At 42.5% G+C, this 27,540-nt stretch overlaps 1 protein-coding gene across 17 annotated transcripts in view; it reads left to right on the plus strand.

Moving 5' to 3' along the window:
- ap2a1 (adaptor related protein complex 2 subunit alpha 1) overlaps nt 1–27,540 on the plus strand; it is a 46,580-nt gene that overhangs the window by 15,171 nt on the left and 3,869 nt on the right. For 12 of the 17 annotated variants that reach the window (XM_042000998.1, XM_042000989.1, XM_042001006.1 and 9 more), the window contains exons 6-21: nt 2,171–2,430; nt 3,045–3,213; nt 3,324–3,461; nt 3,585–3,767; nt 5,505–5,602; nt 5,680–5,911; nt 6,033–6,221; nt 7,461–7,615; nt 9,897–9,959; nt 13,344–13,406; nt 16,166–16,248; nt 25,278–25,367; nt 26,545–26,668; nt 26,802–26,918; nt 27,048–27,117; nt 27,352–27,521. In XM_042000998.1, coding sequence (XP_041856932.1) covers nt 2,171–2,430; nt 3,045–3,213; nt 3,324–3,461; nt 3,585–3,767; nt 5,505–5,602; nt 5,680–5,911; nt 6,033–6,221; nt 7,461–7,615; nt 9,897–9,959; nt 13,344–13,406; nt 16,166–16,248; nt 25,278–25,367; nt 26,545–26,668; nt 26,802–26,918; nt 27,048–27,117; nt 27,352–27,521 — 2,204 coding nt within the window. The remainder of the gene's footprint in view (nt 1–2,170; nt 2,431–3,044; nt 3,214–3,323; nt 3,462–3,584; nt 3,768–5,504; nt 5,603–5,679; nt 5,912–6,032; nt 6,222–7,460; nt 7,616–9,896; nt 9,960–13,343; nt 13,407–16,165; nt 16,249–25,277; nt 25,368–26,544; nt 26,669–26,801; nt 26,919–27,047; nt 27,118–27,351; nt 27,522–27,540) is intronic. The other 5 variants (XM_042001105.1, XM_042001030.1, XM_042001115.1 and 2 more) reach the window with 5 other exon arrangements.

Here is a 27,540-nt window from a genome sequence, read left to right on the forward strand (position 1 = left end):
CATGAAATTTTTGGAGAAAAGTCAAGTTCCACCTCAGTTACACATTTATTTGATTTATTTACATATTTTAATTATTTTATTTGATATTTTATGATAATTGCTGGGATAAGCTCCAGCTTCCCTGCAGTCCTCAACAGGTAATGAGTGGTATAGAGAATGAATGAATTACGTTTTATAAATTAAAATATATATTTGTATTTTTAAAATGTATTTATATTCATTTATATGGGGCAGCGTGGATCAGCGGGTATAGTGGTCGTCTTGTAGCCTGAGGGTTGCCAACCTGCCTGCTCGCCTGTACACGGAGAGAACCCACCCGCCCGCTCGCCTGTACACGGAGAGAACCCACCCGGCAACTATTACAATTTTTAATTGTGATTAATCGCATTGTTACGCCCAAAACATCCTTTCCTCTAAAAGCAGGCCTACTGCTGTATGAAGACATTGCAGTAAATTCTGATTTGTTCAACCTGCGGCTCCGGAGCAGCAAGTGGGTCTCTGGACCTTCCACAATGGCTCTTAATACACGGCTAACAATGCTAACGAGCTAACTAATGTTTTAAATACAGATATAATAACACAATCAGTTTTTTTTCATGGAATAATTACACTCAGTTTCCACACTAAAAGTACCAGTAATATTTTTATCTACTTTTTTTGTCATTAGGTTGGAAACTTTTTTTTTTTTAAACATCTGCATCTGTAAAGTAGTTTTATTTAGCTGGCTGAGGGAAAAATGGCTCTTTGGATTGGAAAGGCTGCAGACCCCTGTACTAAACACATAAACAGGTTTAGCAGCAGTTTTCTCTTTAAACAGCAACAGTTAAAATATTTCTTCATATAAAATCAAATATTTATGAGAAAGAAGGAAGAAATGTTCAGGATTTACTAACTAAAAGGTAAAAAGTCAGCAGGATGAGTTTAAAGCTGTGAAGCTGCTTCCTTCTAAACACAGAAGGAACAATATGTGATGAATATCAGCATCAGGTGAACAGACAGAAAGCAGGATGAGAATCTCACAGCTTCTAGATGGTGAGGAGAGCGAAATATTCACAATATGCACAATAACTTCCATCCATGCACCTTCAGTGTAACTTCTTTAACTTTGCATTCTTAGCTTGACTGTTTAGCTTCACCTCTGCACCTGCAGCCTCCGCTACCGGGAGTTAAGGGTTAACATCTCGTTTCCGGGTGTAGCGTCAGGTCTGTAGATGTAAATATAAACATGTGTGGTATCCACAGAAAGTCCAGAATCTCAGCTACCAGCTCATTAAAACCATTTCTATCACCAACACACACAGTTAAGACAACAATAATTAAAAGAGCAGCTACACAAAGTCCGAACACACATGTAAACACAAATGATGTCTCCCCGTGTCCACCCCACGGCATGAACACGAACAAACGACTCCTCTACTCCTCTGTGAAAGCTCACATCTCACAGATTCCACAGCTGGAAGTTTCATCTCGCTACGACCAAGATTCACCGAACCAGAGACAGAAGAAGACCCGATTTATGCTTCACGTTTGTAAAAGTCAGAAAGCATGTCTTATCTTTGCTGTCTGGCCTGTATGCCTGTTTTTACTTACAGTTATTCAAATATTTCCCTTGCGTAAACGTCCGATGTCCGAGGGTCAGTAAATGCAGCATGTAATATATTTCTGTAAGTTTTTCTGCATCATCTTTCTTCACTTTTTTTCTTTTACTTTTTACGTTTAACTTTTTTTTTTTTTTTTTTTTTAACAGATGATTTGAAAATCTCAACGTGAATGAAAATCGCGACCTCAAAAAAGCTCTCATCTGTGCCCCCTTTTCCTGGTCAGAGCTCCTGGCCCCCCATCAGAACTTTTCTAGACCCGCCCCTGCATAGTGAAATATAAACCCTGTCTACCACCTGCAGCTACTGAGTGAGAAGGTCCAACAACACTTTGGGGGACATATGTGACGGTGTGAAGCAGGAACCGCTGGTTTCCTCCTTCTCAGCTGATCCACAAAGAAAGAGATCAGCTGATAATGGACAGCTAGTCACGGAACAACAGGACAGGGAGGAGAGGGGAGGGGGCAGTGGCGCTTGGAGTTGATGTATCGCCGCTCCACACATCGGTCTGTGTGGAAAACCCTGCACTAAGCCGTGTCCTGTTTCCTAACTCCTTCCACTCCATTTTCCAGATCGTGTCGTCAGCCTCCACTGACCTGCAGGATTACACCTACTACTTTGTGCCAGCACCATGGCTGTCTTGCAAACTGCTGCGTTTGCTGCAGTGCTACCCTCCACCAGAAGATGGCGCAGTCAAGGGCCGTCTGGTGGAGTGCTTAGAGACCATTCTCAATAAGGCCCAGGAGCCCCCGAAGTCCAAGAAGGTGCAGCATTCCAACGCCAAGAATGCCATCTTGTTTGAGGCGATTTCACTCATCATCCACTACGACAGGTAACTCTTCTTCTTTCACTAATAGCAGCAGAAAATGTGACTTTGTCTGCAACCTGCTCATCTTTACTGATGCTGGACTACACGTGTGGCCGTTTCCTGACTAAAGAGTAGATCCACTTCAACTAAACCTGATTAAATTTAGTGAGAACGTGATTGTTCAGTGTGTGTGTTCAGCTCCAACCTCATTTCACTCTGATGTTGTAGGAGGAGGGTTTCCTGGGTTGGTGTTCATCAGGCCTACTCAGCCCGCTCCTACAAGGGCTGCAGTCCTACAGGTTTTCCTTGTTACCTGCTCCAACACACCTGACTCACATTAATTAGACATTGTACAGAACTCCATCAGCTTTTTGGTCCATTTAATGTGAATAAGTTGTGTTGGAGCAGCTAAACATTGAAAACCTGCTGGACTGCAGCCCTTGTGGGACCAAACTGATTGGCCCTGATTGGCCGATTGGTCCTGATCCAGACCATTCAAAAAATTAAAGTCTGAACTTTTGTAAATGTATAAATAAATGATACATTAATGATTATTTGGTTTATAATTATTTATTTATAATACATTATATTAAATTCTATTCATCAGATATTTGATGGCATGGTTTTTTGACCTACAGTGAACCAAACCTCTTGGTGCGAGCCTGCAACCAGCTGGGCCAGTTCCTGCAGCACAGGGAAACCAACCTGCGCTACCTGGCTCTGGAAAGCATGTGCACCCTGGCCAGCTCCGAGTTTTCCCACGAAGCCGTCAAGACGCACATCGAGACGGTCATCAACGCCCTGAAGGTGGACCTCCAACTTTGAAGAGCTTTATCTGCGTACAGGATGAAGTGTAGCCCATGTAATCCCCTGCTTCGTGTTTCTGATGCAGCTTCTCTGTTTTCTCTGTGATTCAGACTGAGAGAGACGTGAGTGTCCGACAGCGAGCTGCCGATCTGTTATACGCCATGTGTGACCGCAGCAACGCCAAGCAGATAGTTGCTGAGATGCTCAGTTACCTGGAGACGGCAGATTACTCTATCAGAGAGGAGATGGTAGGTATGACAGATGGGTCACATGACCATGGATGCCTGGCTTCCTCATCCCCCCACAAATACCTGAACACACATTAACAAAGTGCTGACGGAGCTGTAATTAGCTGCTCCTCCTACTTCCAGGTGCTGAAGGTGGCCATCCTAGCAGAGAAGTATGCAGTGGATTACTCCTGGTATGTGGACACCATCCTCAACCTCATCCGCATTGCTGGGGACTACGTCAGCGAGGAGGTGTGGTACCGTGTCATTCAGATCGTCATCAACCGCGACGACGTGCAAGGCTACGCCGCCAAGACTGTGTTTGAGGTACCGCCACATGAAACCCTAAAATATTCCCAGAGACGAAGATCTCTGGCTGAAAGAGATCTTCACGGTGAACCACAACAGCTTCAGTCCCAGCTGAAGCTCCCTTAGTGTACGTTTGTATCTCCAGGCTGTTTTTAAATACAGACGTCCAGTTTGACAGGATGAAATGAAAAATACTTTATTTATCCTAGAGGGAAATTTCAGTGTTGTAGTAGGGTTTTTGTCTTCTAAATTATAAACAAATACATATCACACAATTATCCACTGAGCCATCGCGGTGGGGGGCAGCGTTGGGGTTGCGAACACCAACTTGTTATCTTATTGGTTGAGGCTCAAACGAAGTGGTTGGCGAACCACTGCTGTAAAGGAGTGGGGGTGGGGCTGAGGTGGATACTGTTGTTGTAATTAGTTGTCAGGCCCAGATTTGCCCCGTTCCTCTGGTATTCCTGTCCCACTGCCAGCTGCCATGGTTCAGACTTTCTGCTTACTGCTGCTTCAGCTGAATTCAGACTGTTCAGATTAATGCGATGATACGACTTTCTATGTAAGACTAACATTTCTTGGGAAGTTCTTCTTTTTGGGGAAGAAACCAGTCAAACCTGCTGCAGTCTGCAAAGAAGCATGAATGTCTTTTAGGAAGTCCAGCTGTACGTAGTGCAGTTGTGTAGTGTTGATGAGATTGTTTCTTCTACTTAGCTGTCTAGCTGCTGGTCATGTTTTTCCTGCTGCGCTGCTGTGTTAAATACACATCTGTGTAATCCTCAAGCCATTTTTCCCCACACACTGTTCACCGCTGACCCTGGAGCTTCTACCATGAAGATTTCTGCATGAGACAAAGTTTCATTGGAAAACAGTGTGATATTGCATGCTTCATATTTACCTTTCTGTCCCTCATCTTCTGTCAGTTCGACACTTTCTCTTGTGCGGACAGTCCTTCGCCCAGTGAAATGTGCTCTGACAAACTGCACATCTCGTTCTCCTGCCACGTTTATCAGAGGGTTTGTACCTTGCGTTGCTGTTTGGGCTGCAGGCTGCTGGATATGCTTTCATTTTTAAAAGGACATCTCGTGTAATAGACGCACTCATGTGTAGCGCTGCTGCCCCCTCGTGTCGAAGTGATGTCTCCAAAAATTCTTTTCAACTCTGATTTCATATCAGCGAAGGAAACATTTGGACAAGCTGTCAGCGCTAGCTGTTTTTTTTTACTTTGAGACCAGCCATATCCAAGTTTAAAGGCTAGCACAGCATCTGGGAGCTCCATTTTAAACGAACGTATCTTGTTGCACCGTTGCTCAAACTCAACAATGTAATCCACCATAGACACGCCGCTCTCTGTAGTGATCCGATCAAATTCCATGCATGCTTCGTACTGCTGATCCTTCTCTTTTTTTAAAAACGGCAAGTAGCCATACCAGTGTCAGAATTCCAGCCGTTGGTGAAAATCTCCAGCTTTCCCTGGCTCTGCTGGTAACTGCTAGTGCCTGATTCTTTGTTTCCAGGTCGGTGACTCGTCTCCATATTTCAGTCTCATTTTTCCAAGTTTCATAAGACATTTTCTCGTCAAATGGCTGTGGAATCTTGTAGTTGCCAGCAGCAGCCATCCTCTGCTACCAATGTTAAATCCAGTAACCAGACGGGGTTTAGAGAAAAACTTTTACTGCCATTGCTGTTGCTCACAGGTGTAACACAGAACCTCCTGTAGACGGGGAAACGTAATAGAATTATTTTCTCTTCCAGGCCTTGCAAGCTCCTGCCTGCCACGAGAACATGGTTAAGGTTGGAGGCTACATTCTGGGGGAGTTTGGTAACCTGATTGCAGGAGACCCACGGTCCAGGTATGTTGGTTTCTCTGTTGTAAAACACTGAGATTAACTCCGAGGTTGAATTGTGACGCTGTGGTTGTACCTTCCAGCCCCCTGGTTCAGTTTAACCTGCTCCACTCTAAATTCCACCTGTGCTCGGTGCCGACTCGGGCCCTGCTGCTGTCGGCCTACATCAAGTTCATCAACCTGTTTCCAGAGACCAAGGCCACAATCCAAGAAGTGCTTCGCTGCGACAGCCAGATCCGTAATTCAGATGTGGAGCTCCAACAGCGTGCTGTGGAGTATCTCAAGCTCTCTTCCATTGCTAGCACCGATGTCCTGGTTCGTTGTGATGATCCAGTGATTTCTGCATCTCTGTAGTCTGTCCTTTTAATACGATGTCAGAGTTTAATCAGGCTTTGGCAACTCCAAACCTACAGCAGGTTTCCTTCTTTTCCCTCAGGCCACTGTCTTGGAGGAGATGCCTCCTTTCCCAGAAAGAGAGTCATCAATTCTGGCCAAGCTGAAGAAGAAGAAGGGTCCAGGAGCTGTGTCTGTGACAGAGCTAGAGGACGGCAAACGGGAGGGCGGGGAGTTAAATGGAGGGGCCGACCGAGGGCCAGATACTTCAGTCATGGCTGCTTCTAATGCCGTAAGCACAACTTCTAAGGCAGAGGGTCTCATTTAGTTCAAGGGCCAGCATAATTTCACATTGTATAGGCTGAACCAGTAAAATAACAGCATAATAACCTGGAAATAACTCACATTTCTCTTTTTTCCCTTTATTTTAGTACAAAGAAGTACAAGTACATTATCAAGACGTTTATATTTAATGATCTACCCTTTTAGAAAACATCTGGCTTCATTTACCTATAAAACCAGCAAACATTAACATCCAGTATTCCACGTGATGATCAGAGAAACTTTTCCAGATCTAGTTGCATACATGTACATTTCCACATGTGTGTAGTAATCCTGACCACCTGAACTGGCTCGGCTCATCATACAAACTGAAGTCAGAAAGATGGAAAAGATGGAACAAGTTCTCCTCCTGACCTGGAGAGATGTTTTCTATTTAAACAGAGAACATGAAACCTCACCTGGACACATTAGAGATTACAGTTACTTTTATTATAATATTAGTTACTTTTATTCCAGTATTACTGTTAGTTTCTTTAATGTCATTTTCACATGTACGAGGTTCATCCTGCGGGACAGATTGGACCCTCGTGTCCCGCATGTTTGACACTGTTCAAAGTGCACATGACCATTAAGCCTCGTTTCCACCAACAGGGTCGGGACGGTTAGGGTGCGGATACAGCCTGTAAACTGTAACCTTGTTGCGTTTCCACAGCGACTGTAACCTCACCTGAGAGGCGGAGTATCAGCCGGACAGCGATAGATGCCTCAGCTACGTAACAGCATGACGCCCACGCAGCGCCTTCCTTAGAGTAGAACCAGAACCAGAAACAAAGATGGAGGATGGAGGTCATCCACCAGTCTGAGTTCTTTCCACTTGCGGTGCTTCGTGACGCCATTTTAAACAGAGATTAACTCAACAAAAAGAAAATCTGTTGCTCTGAACGAGGAGCCGTTCCTGCTTTGTTTTTATGCCAGGTCGCACAGGAAGTGACTTTTTTCTCAACCAATCAGCGGATTGCAGTGTGTCAATATTCCAGACACATGACCTTTCGGGTCAGGTTGGTTAGATTGGTACCCCAACGGAACGGTCCCAACAAAGTGGGTCGGGCCAGATGTTAGGTACCATGCCCAGTTTTCGCCTGTGGAAACACAAAAAAGACATCCTGACCATGGTTAGACTCCTGGTCTAATAGTGATGTGTATGAAAAATGCAGGGTTTAAGTGGAAGTTGTTTTCCTGTGTTTTCCAGTCCACTCCGTCTCCATCAGCTGACCTGCTGGGGATTCGTTCGGCCGCTCCGGTCAGCGCCGCTCCGGCCAGCGCTGGCAGCCTGTTGGTGGATGTGTTCTCGGAGGCGGGGCCGGCTGCACCTTCTGCGGCTGTGAACGATGATGGCTTTCTGAGGTGAACAGTCACAGCTTAATCAGCTTTTTTTCAGAGTGGCCTTGGGTTTTGTGAAAGGTGCTATATAATTTTATTCCTGTTATTTATAATTATAAATAAAATTTAATATGTGTAAAACTTCTCAAAGTGTAAAACCAAATAAGAAACTCGGAGGGTAACTGCTTCTTTTTCTAGTAGTATGGGCATTGCAGCCGCCTGATTTTTCACCGTCACACTAACGCTCCCTCAGATAAGCAGTGAAAGATGGGCAGAGCTCTCCGTCAGGTGTAGCAGAAGTGGCATTAAATGGCCACTTTGAGTGGTAAATGATTTGCTCCATACAGTCAGTTTTTCCCTCATTTTAACATCTAGAAAGCGCTGAGTAGATTCCATGTAGCCTAGAACTCTGCCAGAGAATGGAGGTTTCTCTAACTGTTCACTGTTGTTCACTAACCACAGCGTGTTCTGAGTCTCCTTTACATTTAGTTTTTACATGTCTGTGTTGGTTGTTGCTCTCTTTGCTCTGTCTTTCTTGGCTTTATCTTTGTCTAATGCAGACCTGTCAACCTGAAGACCTTCAGTCAGACATTCTGGGCTAAAGTTAGCTCATGTCATTCAGCTTTTCAGAAAATCACAATCTGTGCTTGACAGACAAACCATCGTTTGAGTTATTATCAGTGTACAGGTTTGTAGTGATGCACCACACTATAGTATTATTAGGCGCCCCATACAAGGAGGCTAAAGGTCCTCCATGCAACCGCTGTTAAATCCCAGCTGAGGACCCTTTGCTGCATACTCTCTCTCCAACCCTTTTCTGTTGAGCTACTGTCAAACAAAGGCCACTAGATCACAAACATTCTTCAAATATATAATAAAATTGCATTACCAATCACTAAAAATGCCTCATTGGATGGTAATTAAAAACCCAAAGTTGCTGAAATCCAAATTCTTATTCATGTTTAATCTGACGCCTCAGTTTTCAATACAGAGTCCTGAAATCACCAACTGGAGCCAAAACCTAAAGTAATTTGACTTTTCATTATATGGTGAAGCTTTTTCTTCTATAAAACTACAAATACTGCATTTCATTTTAACTTTAAGTTTAGCTAAGAACAAAAAACGTGTCACTTTCTTTTTTTGGTAACATCCAGAGCCTAGTAGCTGAACTTTGCTGCAGGTTAAGTTTCCACAAGTTAAAGTTTAAAGCCTAGAAAGTTCCTGAAAGTTTGCAAAACAAGAAGAAAGCAGGTAAGCAGTTAGTGGGTGAAGTCTACTAAAAACACTACTACACACTTCTACTGGGTCAGTAGACATGGGCACTTTATTCAGTATGTGTTTGGAATATTCTGCTTCATCTTTCTCAGTGCTCTGTGGTCACTGACACAATCTTCACTAGTGGGCGAGGCCAACAAGTGGTCAGGGTATTTAAAAAAGGTGATTAGAGCAAGACCAGCACCGTTCTCTGCCAAGCATTTTATGTTTGCCAGTAGAAAGAATGAGTCACAGGAACAAGGAAACCACACCCTCTTTTACTTCTAAGATTTCATGTGTTAGGACATAAAAAAATGTCCTTGCGGGGTTAAAATGACAGAAATGTACTCCAGAAGAACAACAACACCTAACATGTGATGTGATTTAAATAAAAATGTTAGGTAGAGGAGAAAAATATAAATAAAAGAAAAAGTTAAAGTAAAGGAGAATACTAATGATTGTGATTACCACTTAAATTTAAGGTAGCTATAATTGCGCAAAGCAAACACAGATGATCTCCAGGTCCGATTATATGTTTAACCCCAGAACTGATCCAGTGAACAGTCCGGAGGGTTTACCACATGCTTGGATGATCTGCTCGGCCTCAGTCACTGATCAGAGTCGTCCTGCTGGGTGATGTGAAGGCTGGGGGATACAGGAGAGATGGCTTCAATCCCATCTTCTAAAGGGAGGACATCACTTTCTGATATTCCTTCCTCTGGTCGTCCAGGAGTACTCTTCATAAACTCTGGATGAATGACCCTATTTAAGTGGTCTTTACAGAGATGTGAAGCCAGTGAGATTCAGACCAGATGGTGTAAACTTTGTGGTTGGCAGGTCTGCTACAGATGTCAGTTTTTGTTTAATCTTGCTATCAATGTGACTGTTTTTTGTATTTTTCTCTCCTTCCCTTTTCTCTTTTTCTCCCTGTGTGTGTGTGTGTGTGTGTGTGTGTGTGTGTGTGTGTGCACGTGCACGTGCGTGCACGCACATCTGTCTGTTTTGACCTGAATGTTTGTCTTCATCCTCTACCGTGATTGGACATTGACAGAGATCTGGAACAACCCACAGAGACCTCTGACTCCTTATTGGTGGAGGGTTCTGGTGACTCTGAGTAAGGGCCCAGTAGTAAACTACAGAACTAGAAGTAGCCTGAATACTAAGAACATGGCACCTCCACACTGGTTATCTTCAGATGAATCTGTCAGTAGTTCAGGGCTCCAGATGAACTTTAGAAACACCTGTAGATGGAAAATTTAAGGTGAAATATCAGAAAGCTGATGAGGACTGAGCTGCATGCTGAAGTTAATTTCATTTGTTAATAACTTTCAGTAAGCTGCGCACATATTGACAAATTTTTCCTTCATTTTAGTTTTTGTAAAAGACTAGATGTAATTAATCCTTACGAGATCCTTCAAAAACACACATTTAAAACGAAGGGCAAACATGTCACCTTCTCAAAAATTACTTTATATTATGTATTATTTTTTCACCTTAAATGAGTCAGTCTTTTCAAGCAACTTCAGCCTGAAATATATATATCAAATAAGCATAATTTTAGTTTTTAATCCTTTAAAGGCCTATTTGTTTACGGACTCCAGTCTTTTATGAGAAAAACTAAGAATCTAAAATAATTTACATAAATGCATTGCATGCTTTAAAAATTAGATAAGTAGCGCAATCTGGTGGACAGGCTAGGCTAGTACTCCAAAATGACATATTAACAAAGAAATGCATTTTTTATGTTACAATAAATGTGGCATCACAAATAGCATTTACATTGTTTTATTAATTAGGCATTTTTTGTCCCTACGATGAAATGTGTAAGTTTTTGAAAATCCTTTGGAAAAGTTTACCTATATTCAAGCAACAAGGCCAAAATGACTTTAAAATGAAAATGGATATTTCCCCAGGATCTCTTGAGGGTTAAACATTCTCACGTGGTTTCAGTCTGCAGACTGATAAGTTGATTCATTGCTGCCGGCAGCTGCTCTTACATCCGTACATCTGTTTGTCTGGAGTTTGTGCATCAGACGCTTTTGTGCTTTGAGCGTTTTATGTTTAGTTTTATAGTCTGTGATGAGGTGAGCTAATGGTTAAGTTCAAAGTGCTGATGAATGCAAGAGCAGCAGAGGACCTGCACAATGTTTATCCCACCATCCATAATGACAGTTACACTTGACACACAAACACTCTCACACTTCTGGTGTTTAATAAAATTATGACATTTAAAATGTTTTATTGGAGGCCAAATGTGAGTAAGTAGTTGCAGCCTGGAGCCCTGCATTATATACTATGGTTTACTGAGTAGGCGACTCTGTTGATGCTGCATAGATGTTGATGCCTTTAGAAATTAAGCATCAGTTAATGGCTCTGCCCTCCATCATCACCAGATGGAGTGAAGTTTCTGGCTTCAGCTTCTTTGTTTTGGTTGTCTGCTACTCATCCTCCCATCAGCCTGCAGCTGAAAGCAGCCGTTTTCCAGCAAAATGCTCTGATGTCAAAGCATTTTCACTGAAAACATGAAGAACACTGCTCTGTGCTGGTTTGTAAAGGACAAATGTTTCACTAACATCCTGGTTTGGCAGCTGATCAAGGAATTAATTTCTTTACAACTCAGCCATTTAAGTGCTCATACACACTGCCTGTCCAAAAAAAGTCAGCACCTGGATTTTACTAAGAGCCAACAACATACTTAACCACAACTGATGCAATGAGCAGCTTTTCATGTCTTAAACAACCATGTGGGAAGAATAAATCTGTTTCAGAAGGGTCAGACCATTGGCATCAAGCAGAGAAAACATCTTAGGAGAAGCAGAAACTACTAGAACTGAGTTCAGAACTGTTAAATGCATTATTAAAAACTAGAAGGATGGTGTGGAACCATCGTCTTCCAGGAAGAAACGTGGTCAGAATAACGTCCTGAATGATGGTGATCGGTGATTCAATGTTTGGTGGAACCAGATGGAAGAAAAACAGCAGTAGGACTCAGGACCATGTTTAATAGTGAAAGTTAGAACATTTCCACATGAACAATGTGAAGGAACTCAAGGGACTGAACAGCTGTGGAGCCAGACGAAAACCACTAATCGGGTTTCAGACTGTAAAAGAGTGGTTCAGGGAACTGGAGATATGTTCACACATGGATCGGCCACCACAGAGTCCAGAGCTGAACCCCATGGAGGATCTTTGGGATGTGCTGGAGAAGGCTTTGCTCAGTGGTCGGACTCTCCATCATCAACACCAGATCTTGAAGAAAAATTAATGCAACACTGGATGGAAATAAATCTGGTGATGCAGAAGCTTCTAGAGATGATGCCACAGGAAAGCTGCTGGAATCAAAGCTTTAAAAACTCATTTTTGGACTGGCAGTGAAAAAAACTTTTAAAAAATTAAATCAGAGGTTTCAGGTGTTTTCTGCTTTTTGTCTTCACAATCCCTATGACATCCATCTGCCAGTACTGGTCAAAGGTTGGAGCTCAAATTCAGGCTGAATGGGTGGGGTGTCGGTGGAAGCAAGTCAGTGACAAGCGACTGCTGTTTGTCTCCATGATGGATTTAAATAAAAACCAGAACAATCGGAACAAACTTTAACTCACTGAGTCTCCAGCCCAGTTTGTGTTGGAGCCCAGTGGTGAAGATGTTGCTTCTAAATGCAGCTGTGTGTAGCATGAACACCACAAATGAAGCTGTTCACACTGTCTTATCAAATTTAACCTCAAAATTGGCAAGCATTCAAACATTGTGTTGCCATGGATACGGTGAAACTGCTGTGTGAGCTGCTGTATCTGCAGGTCATCGGTGGAGCTGAACTCTGTGACATGAAGTCACATGACTCATTCATGGTTAGTTACGGCCTGTTTCCATCACTTTCCATTTTTCGCTCATTTTTGTCACAGCGAGCGTTAAAATGATGACTGACTGGTTTATCTGTATGATGACAGGGTGTCTCGGTCCAAAACCAGACCTGATGGTTCAGCAGCTGTGTGGCAGCGGGACAAAAATCTTGTACATTTAATGTGTAAATTGTGGCATCGAGCTTTTAACTGAACACGTCGTGTTAATGTTTCTGCTGCTGTCACATGAGCTCAGACTGAAGCGATGGGTGAACAGTGCTGTGGGTGAAGGTGCTCACATTCAGCCAAACATGCCGAAGCAACGCTCAAAGTCTGCTCTTCACCTTGTTCCTGGTGTTTCTCTGAGTGCAGAACCAAAACCACAGAAGCTGCAGAACAGCCAGGCTGCATGAGTATTTTACATGTGCTAAATATTGTGGATATCAGTTTTTGTTCACACTGCTTTTACTAACCACATCTGCATTTTTATTTTTATCCTTCTTTGTTCTTTCTTCTTCTTCACGCTTTGTTTTGTTCTGTGTTGAAACGGCGTCTTCTTCGTCCCCCATCTCTGCCTTATCTACTCACGTCCTGTTGCCTGTGTCTCCGTCCGTCTTCTGTCCTGCATCTCTGCGTCCCTGGGCTGTGCTGTGGTCTTTCAGCTCTGCTCCTCCCTCTGAGGATCCTGCTCCTCCTCTGTCTGAAGCAGACGAGCTTCTTAACAAGTAAGGTCTTTGTTTGTTTTGTGATGCTTTTCTTGTTGTTTTTGGCAACTTCACAAACTGACTGAACATCAAAGAATGATGATAAATCAACCACTGTTACATTTCTACCTGAGGTGCATTGAGGTGAATAAGACAGACATTTCAGGAGGAAACTTTGTACATTCGGGTAGTTTACCTGGTGTGTTTCTCAGCTACTGTTCTCACCTCGGTTTGTCCAGCATGTTTAAATTGCCACGTGCGCGGAAACACAGACCTTAATGCAGCTAAATGTCATGTGATTGTGTACAACAGCATCAGCAAGTGGAAAACTGAATTTGTGAGGGAGGCACACACATGGTTTTCACCTGTAGACAAATCTGTGAGCTTCCACATCAGGCTACACCTTTATCTTTTAAAATACAGTAGAACAGACCTAAACTAAGCAGGATAGTTCCATATAAGAATATTTTTTATTGTAGAGAGAAGCCAGGAGTTTGTCATCCGAACTGACTTTTAAACTTTGTCACATCTCAACGTCCTGATAACCTGAAGGGTCTGAGACCACTTTGTTTGAATATTATGGATTTTGCCTTTATATACCACATAAAATGTTAACTACATGCATGTTTGGTGTTTTTTATTTTCCCCAGCCCAACTTCCCCTCTATGATTTTTTTTTTTTTAATTTAAGCTATTTTATGAACATATTGAGCTCAAAAATACACAAATATTCAAATCCGAATAGAGAAGAAGTTCTATTTGTTACAATAAAACTATCAAACACCATTGTGTGGAATGACAAAAAAATAGATATATATATATATTGAAACGCTGTTCCATTCCATCCCAGTTTTATGCTCTGATAAATATTTTTATATTTCTGGTTCTCATGGTCCATCCACATCAAACATGAACTGGGTTTCAGATGTGAACTTTCCAGAGAAGCTGACAGCGGCTCCAGGTCTCACGAGGCCTGCACGGCCCAGATCAGATCAGATGTGAGCATTTGTGTTGGAATGTTCCTCACCGTGACGACACGAGTGGTTCCATAAATTCCTGGTTCTGCAGGTCTGCCATGTGTGAGCTTTATTATTAATCTCATTATCTCAGATCAGCCTGGTGCAGCTAAACGGACTCGGGGACAAGTCAGGAACGTTCTTCAAAGCTCTGAGACCAGGCTTCATCTCTTCATCTAAAGGATGCATCTGTCCCTAAAACTCTTCCTCTCCGAGCCTCCTCTCACCATCCACCACCAACGTGGACAGGATGTTCTAAGTGTGGGCGGGGCATTTGCCAAGAGATCTGATTGGCCATGAGGTGGAGCTTTTATACCTGTTGATCTCTGATCCAGAACATAACCTGCTCCAAAGCAGGTTAGCCATTCAGCATAAGTTACCATGGTGATTTATCCCGGTTATAAGTGAACCAGCTTCATAGTACAGAAAACCCTGGATTAACGTTACCTGGATAAGAGGAAATCCAGCTTCGTCGTACAGGCCTCTGGTCTGATGTTACAGGGGTGTGAACGCATCACATGATGCCATCATGCTGGTTCTGCCTTTTACACATAACATCGTATATACAGACTACATATCTGGTTTCTGGTTATTTATGTTAAAGTAGACCTACAGGTTAGTGAAAGAAGCTGTTACCAGTGGTACCTGATCAGTAGATGATAGATCCAGTCTCAGATTGACCCTCCATCCTTCTCTTTAGCTTTTATAAAACCAGGTGACCCAGAGCTGCTGTCAGCTCCGCCAGAAAGTTCATGTGTGTGTTTGACCTTGATGGAAACCAAGAGATATGATGGTTTTCGTTTTATTTTATTATCCATAGTTTACAGAAAGCTCTGAGCATAATCTGTAACTTGGTTGATATCAGAAATTTCTTCTGCGTACCATTAGGGAGAGCTTGACTACCACCAGCGGTACACTTACCACGGTGTGAGAACCATGGATCTAAAGCAGGGGTGTCAAAGTCTGGTTCTTGAGAGCCGGTATCCTGCTGGTTTTCATTGTTTCCCTGATCTAACACACCTGACTCAAATAATGGATTATTGTGAAGAAGTTGACAAGATTTTATTCTAAAACCTGCCCTGAGGACCGGAGTTCGACACCCCTGATCTAAAGCTTCAATTTATGCTCCCTTCACATAGGTAAAAACCTCACCTGACATCACTGCCCACATCCTCCCATGCATCTTTTATGGTTGTTCGGCAAAACATCCACTAAAGGGCAGTGCAGTGTTTACGTCAGTTTCAGACACTAACAGCCACGGTGACGTTGGGGGTGCCGCAGTAGATGGTGGTGGTCTCCACGACCACTAAATACATCTCACATTCTTCTTCTTTGTTCCTTTTGCTGGTCCCCCCAGTGGTTTCCGGTGGTACTGTTACGCTTGCTATGACTACGTACACATCCACACACGCTCTGAATTCTGACTGAAATAATCATGTAGGGGAAGGCAGGTTTCATATGCAACCATATGGTTTGAGTTTTGACAGAAATCAGACTAAGATGCGTTAGAAAATTAAATCAGTGAGCCATTTTCATTTTTGTGTAGTTACCATAATAATCAACACAACAATGATAGAAAGAAAAACCGTTAAATTAGCCATTTTTGTTTTTTTCTGTTTGAGTTTAGGATGAATTGTAAGCACGAACATTGATGCTGCAGCTGTTGAGTTAATGAGTTATAACATGACCACATCAACAGCTGAACAGAAGAAAACAGCGCTCATCAAAATAACTTTATTAACTGTTAAATCATTTTATTTGACAGGTTTGTGTGCAAGAACAACGGCGTTCTGTTTGAGAATCAGCTGCTACAGATCGGCATCAAGTCAGAGTATCGTCAGAATTTGGGTGAGTTTTCTTTGTGTTGTGGGAGGGGTTTATCCACATGTGGACATAACTTAAAACTGGTTCCTGGTTCAGTGGCTTTGGTCCAAAGACTGGTTTATAGGCAAGGCAAGTTTATCTGTACATCACATTTCATGTACAAGACAGTTCAAAGTATTTTACCTAAAGCTTTAAAAGAACTGACGTCCGGAATGGCGACGAACTGAATGGTGGTGTAGAATAAGAGCTCCCTGGAAGGCCTGACACATTCCCTAAGACAGATGTTTGTGAAAAACTTATGGGGAAATATAAATTAAGGAAGGCTAAGACAACAGTGAGTCACACCAAAAACAAGTGAGGAAATGGCGACTAGAGAATCGCAAGAAGCAGACAAGAAGTTGGGGAAAGCTAACGAACATGCAGACATGAGCACGCTGCAAGCTAGCATCAACGCCATCCACGCTAAAATAAAGCCAGGACATGCAGACATGAGCACGCTGCAGGCTAGCATCAACGCCATCCACGCTAAAATAAAGGCAGGACATGCAGACATGAGCACGCTGCAGGTTAGCATCAACGCCATCCACGCTAAAATAAAGCCAGGACATGCAGACATGAGCATGCTCCAGGCTAGCATCAACGCCATCCACGCTAAAATAAAGCCAGGACATGCAGACATGAGCACGCTGCAGGCTAGCATCAACGCCATCCACGCTAAAATAAAGCCAGGACATGCAGACATGAGCACGCTGCAGGCTAGCATCAACGCCATCCACGCTAAAATAAAGCCAGGACATGCAGACATGAGCACGCTGCAGGCTAGCATCAACGCCATCCACGCTAAAATAAAGCCAGGACATGCAGACATGAGCACGCTGCAGGCTAGCATCAACGCCATCCACGCTAAAATAAAGCCAGGACATGCAGACATGAGCACGCTCCAGGCTAGCATCAACGCCATCCACTCTAAAATAAAGGCAGGACATGCAGACATGAGCATGCTGCAAGCTAGCATCAACGCCATCCACGCTAAAATAAAGCCAGGACATGCAGACATGAGCACGCTGCAGGCTTGCATCAACGCCATCCACGCTAAAATAAAGCCAGGACATGCAGACATGAGCACGCTGCAGGCTAGCATCAACGCCATCCACGCTAAAATAAAGCCAGGACATGCAGACATGAGCATGCTCCAGGCTAGCATCAACGCCATCCACTCTAAAATAAAGCCAGGACATGCAGACATGAGCACGCTGCAGGTTAGCATCAACGCCATCCACGCTAAAATAAAGCCAGGACATGCAGACATGAGCAAGCTCCAGGCTAGCATCAACGCCATCCACTCTAAAATAAAGCCAGGACATGCAGACATGAGCACGCTGCAGGCTAGCATCAACGCCATCCACGCTAAAATAAAGCCAGGACATGCAGACATGAGCACGCTGCAGGTTAGCATCAACGCCATCCACGCTAAAATAAAGCCAGGACATGCAGACATGAGCACGCTGCAGGCTAGCATCAACGCCATCCACGCTAAAATAAAGCCAGGACATGCAGACATGAGCACGCTCCAGGCTAGCATCAACGCCATCCACTCTAAAATAAAGGCAGGACATGCAGACATGAGCATGCTGCAAGCTAGCATCAACGCCATCCACGCTAAAATAAAGCCAGGACATGCAGACATGAGCACGCTCCAGGCTAGCATCAACGCCATCCACTCTAAAATAAAGCCAGGACATGCAGACATGAGCACGCTGCAGGCTAGCATCAACGCCATCCACGCTAAAATAAAGGCAGGACATGCAGACATAAGCACGCTGCAGGCTAGCATCAACGCCATCCATGCTAAAATAAAGCCAGGACATGCAGACATGAGCACGCTGCAGGCTAGCATCAACGCCATCCACTCTAAAATAAAGCCAGGACATGCAGACATGAGCATGCTGCAAGCTAGCATCAACGCCATCCACGCTAAAATAAAGGCAGGACATGCAGACATGAGCACGCTGCAGGTTAGCATCAACGCCATCCACTCTAAAATAAAGCCAGGACATGCAGACATGAGCACGCTGCAGGCTAGCATCAACGCCATCCACGCTAAAATAAAGCCAGGACATGCAGACATGAGCATGCTCCAGGCTAGCATCAACGCCATCCACGCTAAAATAAAGCCAGGACATGCAGACATGAGCACGCTGCAGGCTAGCATCAACGCCATCCACGCTAAAATAAAGCCAGGACATGCAGACACGAAGGAGGACTTGAGCGGCATCTGTGAAACAATTAAACACGACTTGAAAGAAGAACTGAGAAACTTTAAAGATGAAGTTAACCAAAGACTCTGAGATTGGGACGGAACTGAAACATGGAGGTGAGGACGGATGAAGTTGAAATCAGAGTGCTCGAAGAATGGACTGCAGGAAGAACAACGTATCCATTCGGAACTAACGGATTTAGAGACTCGCTCTAGGAGAAACAACCTGAGAATTTTCTGAATCCCTGAAGAGATGGAGGGAAGCAATGAGTTCCTGGAGAAGATGATCAAAACAGAGTTATTGCTCACAGACATCATCTTATAAACGTGGACAATCGAGAGGGGTAGCAATACTAGTTTCAAACCATATCACATTCCAGTTCTCCGGCCAGGTGAGAGATCCAGAGGGCCGATATATCTTTGTAACAGGTATGTTGATCATAAGCCAGTCACATTGTTAAATGTCTATAGACCTCCAGCTGATAAGACATTGCTCAAAATAATATTTAATATAATAGCTGAAAAGACCCAGGGGATTCTTCTCTGTGGTGGGGTCTGGAACATTCAGCTCCAACCCTCTTTTGATTCTACTAACTTGACAAAATAAATTCTGAGACAAAATCATCCAAATTACTTCTTCTGGAAGCTGGTATGATAGATATTTGGAGAGAGATGCACCCTGTGAATAGACAATTTACTTTCTTCTCCCACCCACACTCAAGAATCTTTTTTGCATGTTCGGTTCAGACAGGCACAGAGTTAAGAAATGCGAAATAGGGGTTAAAGACAAATGTGACCACACTGGGGTTTACCCTCCCCTTCACTTGGACACAGAGCCTAAATCCACAGCATGGAGATTCAACACCAGTCTACTGAATGATAAATGGGGGGGCTAATAATGTGGTCGTTGTGCAAAAAGAAGGACAAACAAAAGCGGCTTAATTACCCGTTACAGGAACTTAAAGACCTTGAAAGTAAACATGTGAAACTGAATGACCCTCACGTACTTGATCAGATTGAATCGTCTAAACAAAGTCTAAATGAAATCTATGATAACCAGGAGGAGGACAAAGCCAAATTTACTAAACAGATACTGCGATAATGGTCCAAGAGCTAAGAAGCTTTTAGCCTGGAGGATAAGAAAGCAACAGGATGAAAGATCCATCCACAAAATTAAAGATCCGCAATCAGGTTAGATGGGTCAGTCCCTGGAGGAGATACATTCATTCAAAATACCTTTAAACACCTATACACACAACCAGATGGTGCTGACCCCTCTGACATTAGACTTTCTAGATACTCTGTTGGAATGGAACAAAACAGGATATTGATGTGTGAAATAACAAAAGAAGAACTAGACAAGGCCATATCAAGACTAAAAACAAGCAAAATGCCAGGAGCTGATGGATTCCCAGCAGAACTGTACAAGACTTTCAGGGAAATTATATCGCCTTTATTGCTTAAATGCTTTAATTTTGTACTCAGAGGAGCAATACCAGTATCCTGGAAACAGGCAATAATCTCTGTAATCCCAAAACTAGGCAAGGATAAATCCATATGTAGCTCATACAGATCGATCTCCATCTTAAAGCTAGATTACAAACTTTACGCCTCAATAATAGCAGATAGACTTGAGAATGTAATCCCAGAGATAATAGATGGCGACCAAACAGGTTTTCTCAAAAACAGACAGGTTCAGGATAACGTAAGACAGCCCTGCACATAATGGATTATATGAATAAAAACAAAGAAAAGTCAGTCGTCCTTAGCCTAGATGCAGAAAAGGCGTTCGACTCTGCTTGCTGGGAATACTTGTACCTGACAATGGAACGATTTGGCATCAATAACTCAGTTTTAAAAACCTATACTACTGCCCCATCACGAGGATGAAGATAAATGGCAGTCTGAGTAACCCTGTGTTGCTACAAAGAGGCTGTAGGCAACCAGATTTGAGTCTCCCAAAACTGTTATCCTGGCTGAAAACATTTGGTAGCTAATCTGGTTACAAATGAAACATACAACAGACTCAAATCATCACATTTAACTACACACCTACTTCACAAATACAGACTCTTTACAAAACTAACTGGGACAGTGACAACATATATTACCTGAGGAGGACAATACCTAAGGAACTTTCCAATATTTATGCTGCAAATTACTTGCCAATCACTAAATAAAGTCTGAATTAAACAGATGGACCCCTACTGCCATTAGAGTTGTATCGTCACGTAGATATAATCAAAATGAACATTTTACTAAGATTGTGGATCTGGGTGGTTAATCGATAAATCGAATTTTCCATTTCTGTAGATTTACTTTTATGAAAATCTGGGTTTTTTCCATAGTTAGTTAGCAGCAGATTTCACCCTCCCTCCACACCAGAACAGTGTTTGTCTGACAGATGTTCAGTGAAGTGGTCCTTAACTCACGCCTGGGATTTAGCTGTGCGTATAACTGCAGTGAGAAATGCTGCTCTCTATGAGATGCAGAAGTCAACCTAACCCACAAACCCTGGTTAAGAGGGGAATTATTCCTGCAGTGGATCCTGTACGATAAGGATCCAGATGGAAAGAGATCACGGATGCATTGTGTCGCATATTTCTATGTAAGATATGAAGTTGTTTATATGGTAGAAAAGCTATGACATTATATGCTTTGTTTTTGCAGGCATTCATCTATATAAACAAATGTTTTTAATAAGTTTATGTTTTGTAAAAGAAAAGAAAACAATCGATTAAAATCAGAAATCGGATTTGGTTATAAAAAATCTGAGATTTTATTTTTAGGCCATATCGCCCAGCCCTATAAGATTGTTATACCTTTTTCATTCAATACCTATAGAGATACCTCCCAAACAACTTACTGTATGGAAAATAATGTTTTCAAGGTTCATAATGGGCAAAACCAAGGATCCGATACTCAGTACTACACTTACCAAAGGATGAAGGGCGACTTTCTCTTCCGGATGTGGAGGATTACTATAAATCAGCACATTTTCAAACCAGCCAAGATGGATAGCCGATTTAAAGTCTGCTCTCTTAGAGGCATCACAGCATACTGTGTAATCTCAGATGACACAGGACTAGAGTTTTCAAAAACATCTTGATCTCCACGTATATATCTAAAATCACCAATAAAATAATTGCTAAAATCTATTCATGTTTACAGTCAAAGGGGTTTCTATTCTTTATATTAAAAATAAATGGGAGAAGGAAGCCAAAATAACCATCTCAAAAGAGGAGTGGTGGAACATTTGTAAAACCCAGCTAGGTACGTCTAATTCGGGAACTGTTGGAGGATATGTGGCGACCCCCTAGCTGACCATTTTCATGCTTTTTGGGACGGCCTTACTGGACTGAAATTACAGATGATCAAAACAGTAATGGGATTTGAAAAGAAACATGACTTAAGTACAATTTATATAGGAAATATGCCACCTATAATCAACTCTAGAGACAAATACTTGATTAACATATTACTGGTAGCCGGCAAAAAAGCTATAACAAGAATATGGTTAACCAAGGAATCCCCGACAAAGAGGGACAGGTTCAGGATTGTTAAAGAAATATATGGAAAAAAATCTTTCTCCTTGAATCATAATTTGGATAAATGTATATACTATTGGCTGAAATGGACAACCTGCCTGGAAGATCTGTCTAACCAATCAGACACACATCTCATCACGCTCTAGAAAAATACAGAAACACATTTATAGACACCCATGTGTTTCACTCTTGTAAATACTCATATCACATATACGCATACACATAACGATTTTTATTTTATTTATTTTATTTTTAAAACGTAGAAGAAACATAGCAACAACCGGCAAAAAACTTACAAGAAGAAACATAGCAACAACCGGCAAAAAACGTACAAGAAGAAACATAGCAACAACCGACGAAAAACGTAGAAGAAGAAACATAGCAACAACCGACGAAAAACGTACAAGAAGAAACATAGCAACAACCGACGAAAAACGTAGAAGAAGAAACATAGCAACAACTGGCAAAAAACGTACAAGAAGAAACAAAGCAGCAACCGGCAAAAAACGTACAAGAAGAAACATAGCAGCAACCGGCAAAAAACGTACAAGAAGAAACATAGCAGCAACCGGCAAAAAACGTACAAGAAGAAACATAGCAGCAACCGGCAAAAAACGTACAAGAAGAAACATAGCAGCAACCGGCAAAAAACGTACAAGAAGAAACATAGCAGCAACCGGCAAAAAACGTACAAGAAGAAACATAGCAGCAACCGGCAAAAAACGTAGAAGAAGAAACATAGCAGCAACCGACAAAAAACGTAGAAGAAGAAACATAGCAGCAACTGACAAAAAACATACAAGAAGAAACATAGCAGCAACCTGCAAAAAATGTAGAAGAAGAAACATAACAGCAACCGACAAAAAACTTAGAAGAAGAAACATAGCAGCAACCGACAAAAAATGTAGAAGAAACATAGCAACAACCGGCAAAAATGTACAAGAAGAAACATAGCAGCAACCGGCAAAAATGTACAAGAAGAAACATAGCAGCAACCGGCAAAAATCGTAGAAGAAGAAACATAGCAACAACCGGCAAAAATGTACAAGAAGAAACATAGCAGCAACCGGCAAAAAACGTACAAGAAGAAACATAGCAACAACCGACAAAAAACGTAGAAGAAGAAACATAGCAACAACCGACAAAAAACGTACAAGAAGAAACATAGCAACAACCGGCAAAAAACGTACAAGAAGAAACATAGCAACAACCGACAAAAAACGTAGAAGAAGAAACATAGCAACAACCGACAAAAAACGTAGAAGAAGAAACATAGCAACAACCGACAAAAAACGTAGAAGAAGAAACATAGCAACAACCGGCAGAAAATGTAGAAGAATAATCATAGCAACAACCGACAAAAAACGTAGAAGAAGAAACATAGCAACAACCGACAAAAAACGTAGAAGAAGAAACATAGCAACAACCGGCAGAAAACGTAGAAGAATAATCATAGCAACAACCGGCAAAAATGTAGAAGAAGAAACATAGCAACAACCGACAGAAAATGTAGGAGAAGAACCATAGCAACAACTGGAAAACACAACACACAGCATGGAAGAGGATATATAGGACAAGGGAATGATGGTGGTCTTGGAACTATTGTGACTGACTGGAATCCAGTATAAACTGGAAACCAGTGTAAACTGGTGCAATGTGTTCAGATGTCTTAGTCCTGGTCAAAACTCCAGCAGCAGCAGCATCTGGATGAGCTGCAGATGTTTACTGGTTTTACTGGGAAGTCCTGTTAAAGACCAGTACAGTAATCCAGTCTACTGGAGATGAATGCATGGAGGAGTTTCTACTGGTCTTTCCTGGAGACTAAACTTTTAATTCTGTTGATGTTTCTGAGCTGGTAAAAAGCTTCTTAGTGAAGCTTTGATGTGGCTGCTGAAAGTCTGCTGAAAGGCTGAGTCTATCAACACTCCAAGGTTACCAACTTGATCGGTGCTTTTAAGAGCCCGAGTATTCAGGTGTTTATCAATGCTGACCCTCTACTCTTTCTACCAAACAGAATAATCTCAGTTTTGTCTTCATTTAATTGTAGAAAATTCTCCAGGTGATTATTTGCTCCAGACTGACACAATAAGTCTGCTGGGCTGCAGTCGTCTGGTGAAAGATAAAGCTGTGTATCGTCTGCATAACTGATAACTAATGCTAAAGTTCCGTAATATTAGACCTAAAGGGGCATATACAAGTGGAACAGAAGAGGTCCAAGGACTGAGCCCTGGTGGACAATTATTAATAGATGGATGTGCCACACTCTGGTCTGTGGATCACACTAAAGGATCTAGTTTAGTTTGTTGCTAACCAGTGCTGTCTTGTGTTTTACAGCCAGAGCTGATAAGAAAGAGCAAATCTCAGGAGCATGTTCATTTTTTGTTTAATGTGTTTACTTTTGGTCTAACATGTTTATTTCTGTCATAACGTGTTCATTTCTGTCGTAACGTGTTCATTTCTGCTGTAAAGTTGAGCCTTCAGCTGTTCAAGGAACTGCTGTTTTTTGAGTGTTTTAATTTTTTACCGTCTAAAATTTCCAGTCTAAAGGTCTTTTTATGCTCGACCCGGAAGACCCAGGCATTTTCATTGATTGCTTGATGCAGCAAACAAAGTAATACCACCGGAAACCACAGGGACAGCATTGAACACTGTAGCTAACATGGACCATCGAAAGGAAGAAACCAGACAAGAAGAAAAGGAACAGGAAGGAGATGACAGGACAACTGTCGAGATGGCAGGAACTTTTAACGAAAGGCTGTGCAAGTGTTTAGGCCGTGTCAGATGGTTGCAAACATTGTCCGTGCAGTGCATTATCGCCACCAACCAATGTCTGAAACTGACATCAGAGCACAGGAGTCAACCCTGAACTGCAGTTCTGCCCACTAGTGGATGAACTGACTTAACATTTGAAACGGACGTATTTATTACGCATGCAGGGGAGCATGAATGGACCTTAACAGGGTGTAATACTTACGTACTCACTTTGTTGCTGAATCGATTTGGTCATAGTCAAAGACAAAAGTTTTTTATTATCATTCTTCATATTTACATTCCATTAACATAAAGAATGAAAGCCCAGAGAGCACTGAAAGTTGATTAAAGCAAGATAAAAAAAGAAGTTAAAAAACTATAGAGGCTAAAACAGGAATTCCACCTGTGATCAATAAATGATACTGTTGACGATACTGCGATACTGGTGATACCCTGTAAATGTGAAAAATCTCTTCTTTTTCTGTTTGTCTTTTCAGGGAGAATGTACTTGTTTTATGGGAACAAGACGTCAGTGCAGTTTGCCAGTTTCACCACCACCGTGAGCTGTCCTGGAGAGCTTCAGTCTCATATCCTTCAGACATGTCCAGAAATCCTCAGACTGCTGAACAATCCAGCTATCCAGTTTTTACAACCAAACTTAAGAGATGGGTTAAACTTAATCAAACTTGCGCACCTACTATATCTTTTATGCTGTTTTTATATTACTTATATTAGCCCTCCTGTGCGCTCACCACTAGTGATGGTGTAACGAAGCCCCGTGTCCGCGATAAGGGCTGGACCCTCTTCCAGTCTGGAGCTGCTCCCGGCGAGAGGCACAGCGTAGGTGTGGACATACTCATTGCACCCCAGCTTGGTACCTCAAAATTGGGGTTTACCCCAGTGGATGAGAGGGTTGCCTCTCTGCGCCTTCAGGTGTGGAGACGGGTCCTGACTGTCTTTTGAACAGCAGTTCAGAGTACCCACCCTTTTTTCAGTCCTTGGACAGAGTGTTAGCGAGCATTTCTTCCAGGGATGCCCTCGTTCGGCTGGGGGACTTCAATGCGCACGTGGGCAATGACAGTTAGACCTGGAGGGACGTGATTGGGAAGAACGGCCCTCCTGATCTGATCTGATCTTAATCCGGATGGTCCCTAACAGATATCACAGATATATCAGATATCAGATATCACACCCCACCAAAGCTTGGAAGCAGCTCCCGCTGGGAGTTTCCTCTGAAAGTACCCAAATTCAAATACCAGGATTACACTTTTAAAACCCTCCATACTGTTGTCTGAAGTACAGAGTGGTATCTCCATGGTTTCTAGGTTATTTTGCAAGAAAGAAAATAAGAATCACCTACGTGTGGCTGGCCGACATGGGGCTGGCCGACATGGGGCTGGCTGACGTGTGGCCGGTTTCCCGTGGCGGGTCACGTTACCAAGGACTGCATGTTGCTGTGTTAACCCGCCAGGGCCTACAGATGAAAATGAGCTCATTTGCTAACTCTGGGGCATTTATATTTTATATTTCTACTGTAATGTTGATTAATGTACACTAAAAAAAATTATTTAATTAAAACTAATTAAATTTAGCAAATTTAGATCAATGTCTCTTTTTCTGAAGTTCATCAATAAGTTGAACATGACCTTTTAAACTCCCAAATGTTTCATGCTTAGTTTGTACTTTATAGTGAAACATTTGGGACTTTGTGTCACAGTAACTTGTGAGATTTCCTGAATGTAGTTGTCCTTGACCACTGGTCACAGCTCAATGTTCAGAGCAAACCAGTGGAACCACTGGTGGAAGGTGGAGCCCAGATCCAGCAGGTCCTCAACATCGAGTGTCTCACTGACTTCTCAGATGCTCCGCTGCTCAACATCAAGTTCAGGTAAACCTCACAGCCGGCCTCAGTTTCTGGTGTTTGAGTTCTGATAAGCAGCTTCAGTGGAAGGTTGGGTTAAAGAAGGAGAGGAGACAACCGCCAGCACAGTAAACAACAGACTGGCTTTGGTGGTTTTCAGATATGGAGGAGCTCTGCAGAACCTGACCCTGAAGCTGCCCGTCACCATCAACAAGTTCTTCCAGCCAACTGAAATGTCCTCGCAGGACTTCTTCCAGCGCTGGAAGCAGCTCAGCCAGTAAGTGTTGGTGGATGTCACAATTTCTCAGTTTCAAGGCTTAAAACCTCTTCCTATATAAACTTTTCTGATGTACGGTGGCAGCAAGTTTGTAGTTTTAACCGTTATCCTCCTTGTGCTTCTCTTCAGGCCTCAGCAAGAAGCACAGAAGATATTCAAGGCCAACCATGGCATGGACACAGAAGTACTCAAGGCAAAGGTAAAACAGTATTTCAGATGCCATTTTTCTTCTCTCTGAGCTTCTCCTGCATTTTGTCATAAAAATTTACCACATCTGTATCACATCAGAAATCTTGAAGCGCTTTCAATCTCATCCATGTGTTTCTTGTCAGCTGTCTTTCCAAAGTAGCCATTTATTTTGTCCGACCTATGCGAGGAAAACGTTTAAATTCTTGCTTTGTTTCAGGAAGTTTGTTTTTGTTTGTGTTTGCAGCTGCTGGGATTAGGGATGGCTCTGCTGGACAATGTTGATCCAAACCCAGAAAACTATGTTTGTGCTGGAGTGATTCAAACCAAGGGCCAGCAGGTTGGCTGTCTGCTCAGACTCGAGCCCAACGCACAAGCACAGGTACGAAACGCACCTCACAGGTACGAAAGACACAGGTATGAAACACATAGGCAC

This window comes from Melanotaenia boesemani, chromosome 2 (assembly GCF_017639745.1).
Source record: "Melanotaenia boesemani isolate fMelBoe1 chromosome 2, fMelBoe1.pri, whole genome shotgun sequence".
Lineage (NCBI taxonomy): Eukaryota > Metazoa > Chordata > Actinopteri > Atheriniformes > Melanotaeniidae > Melanotaenia > Melanotaenia boesemani.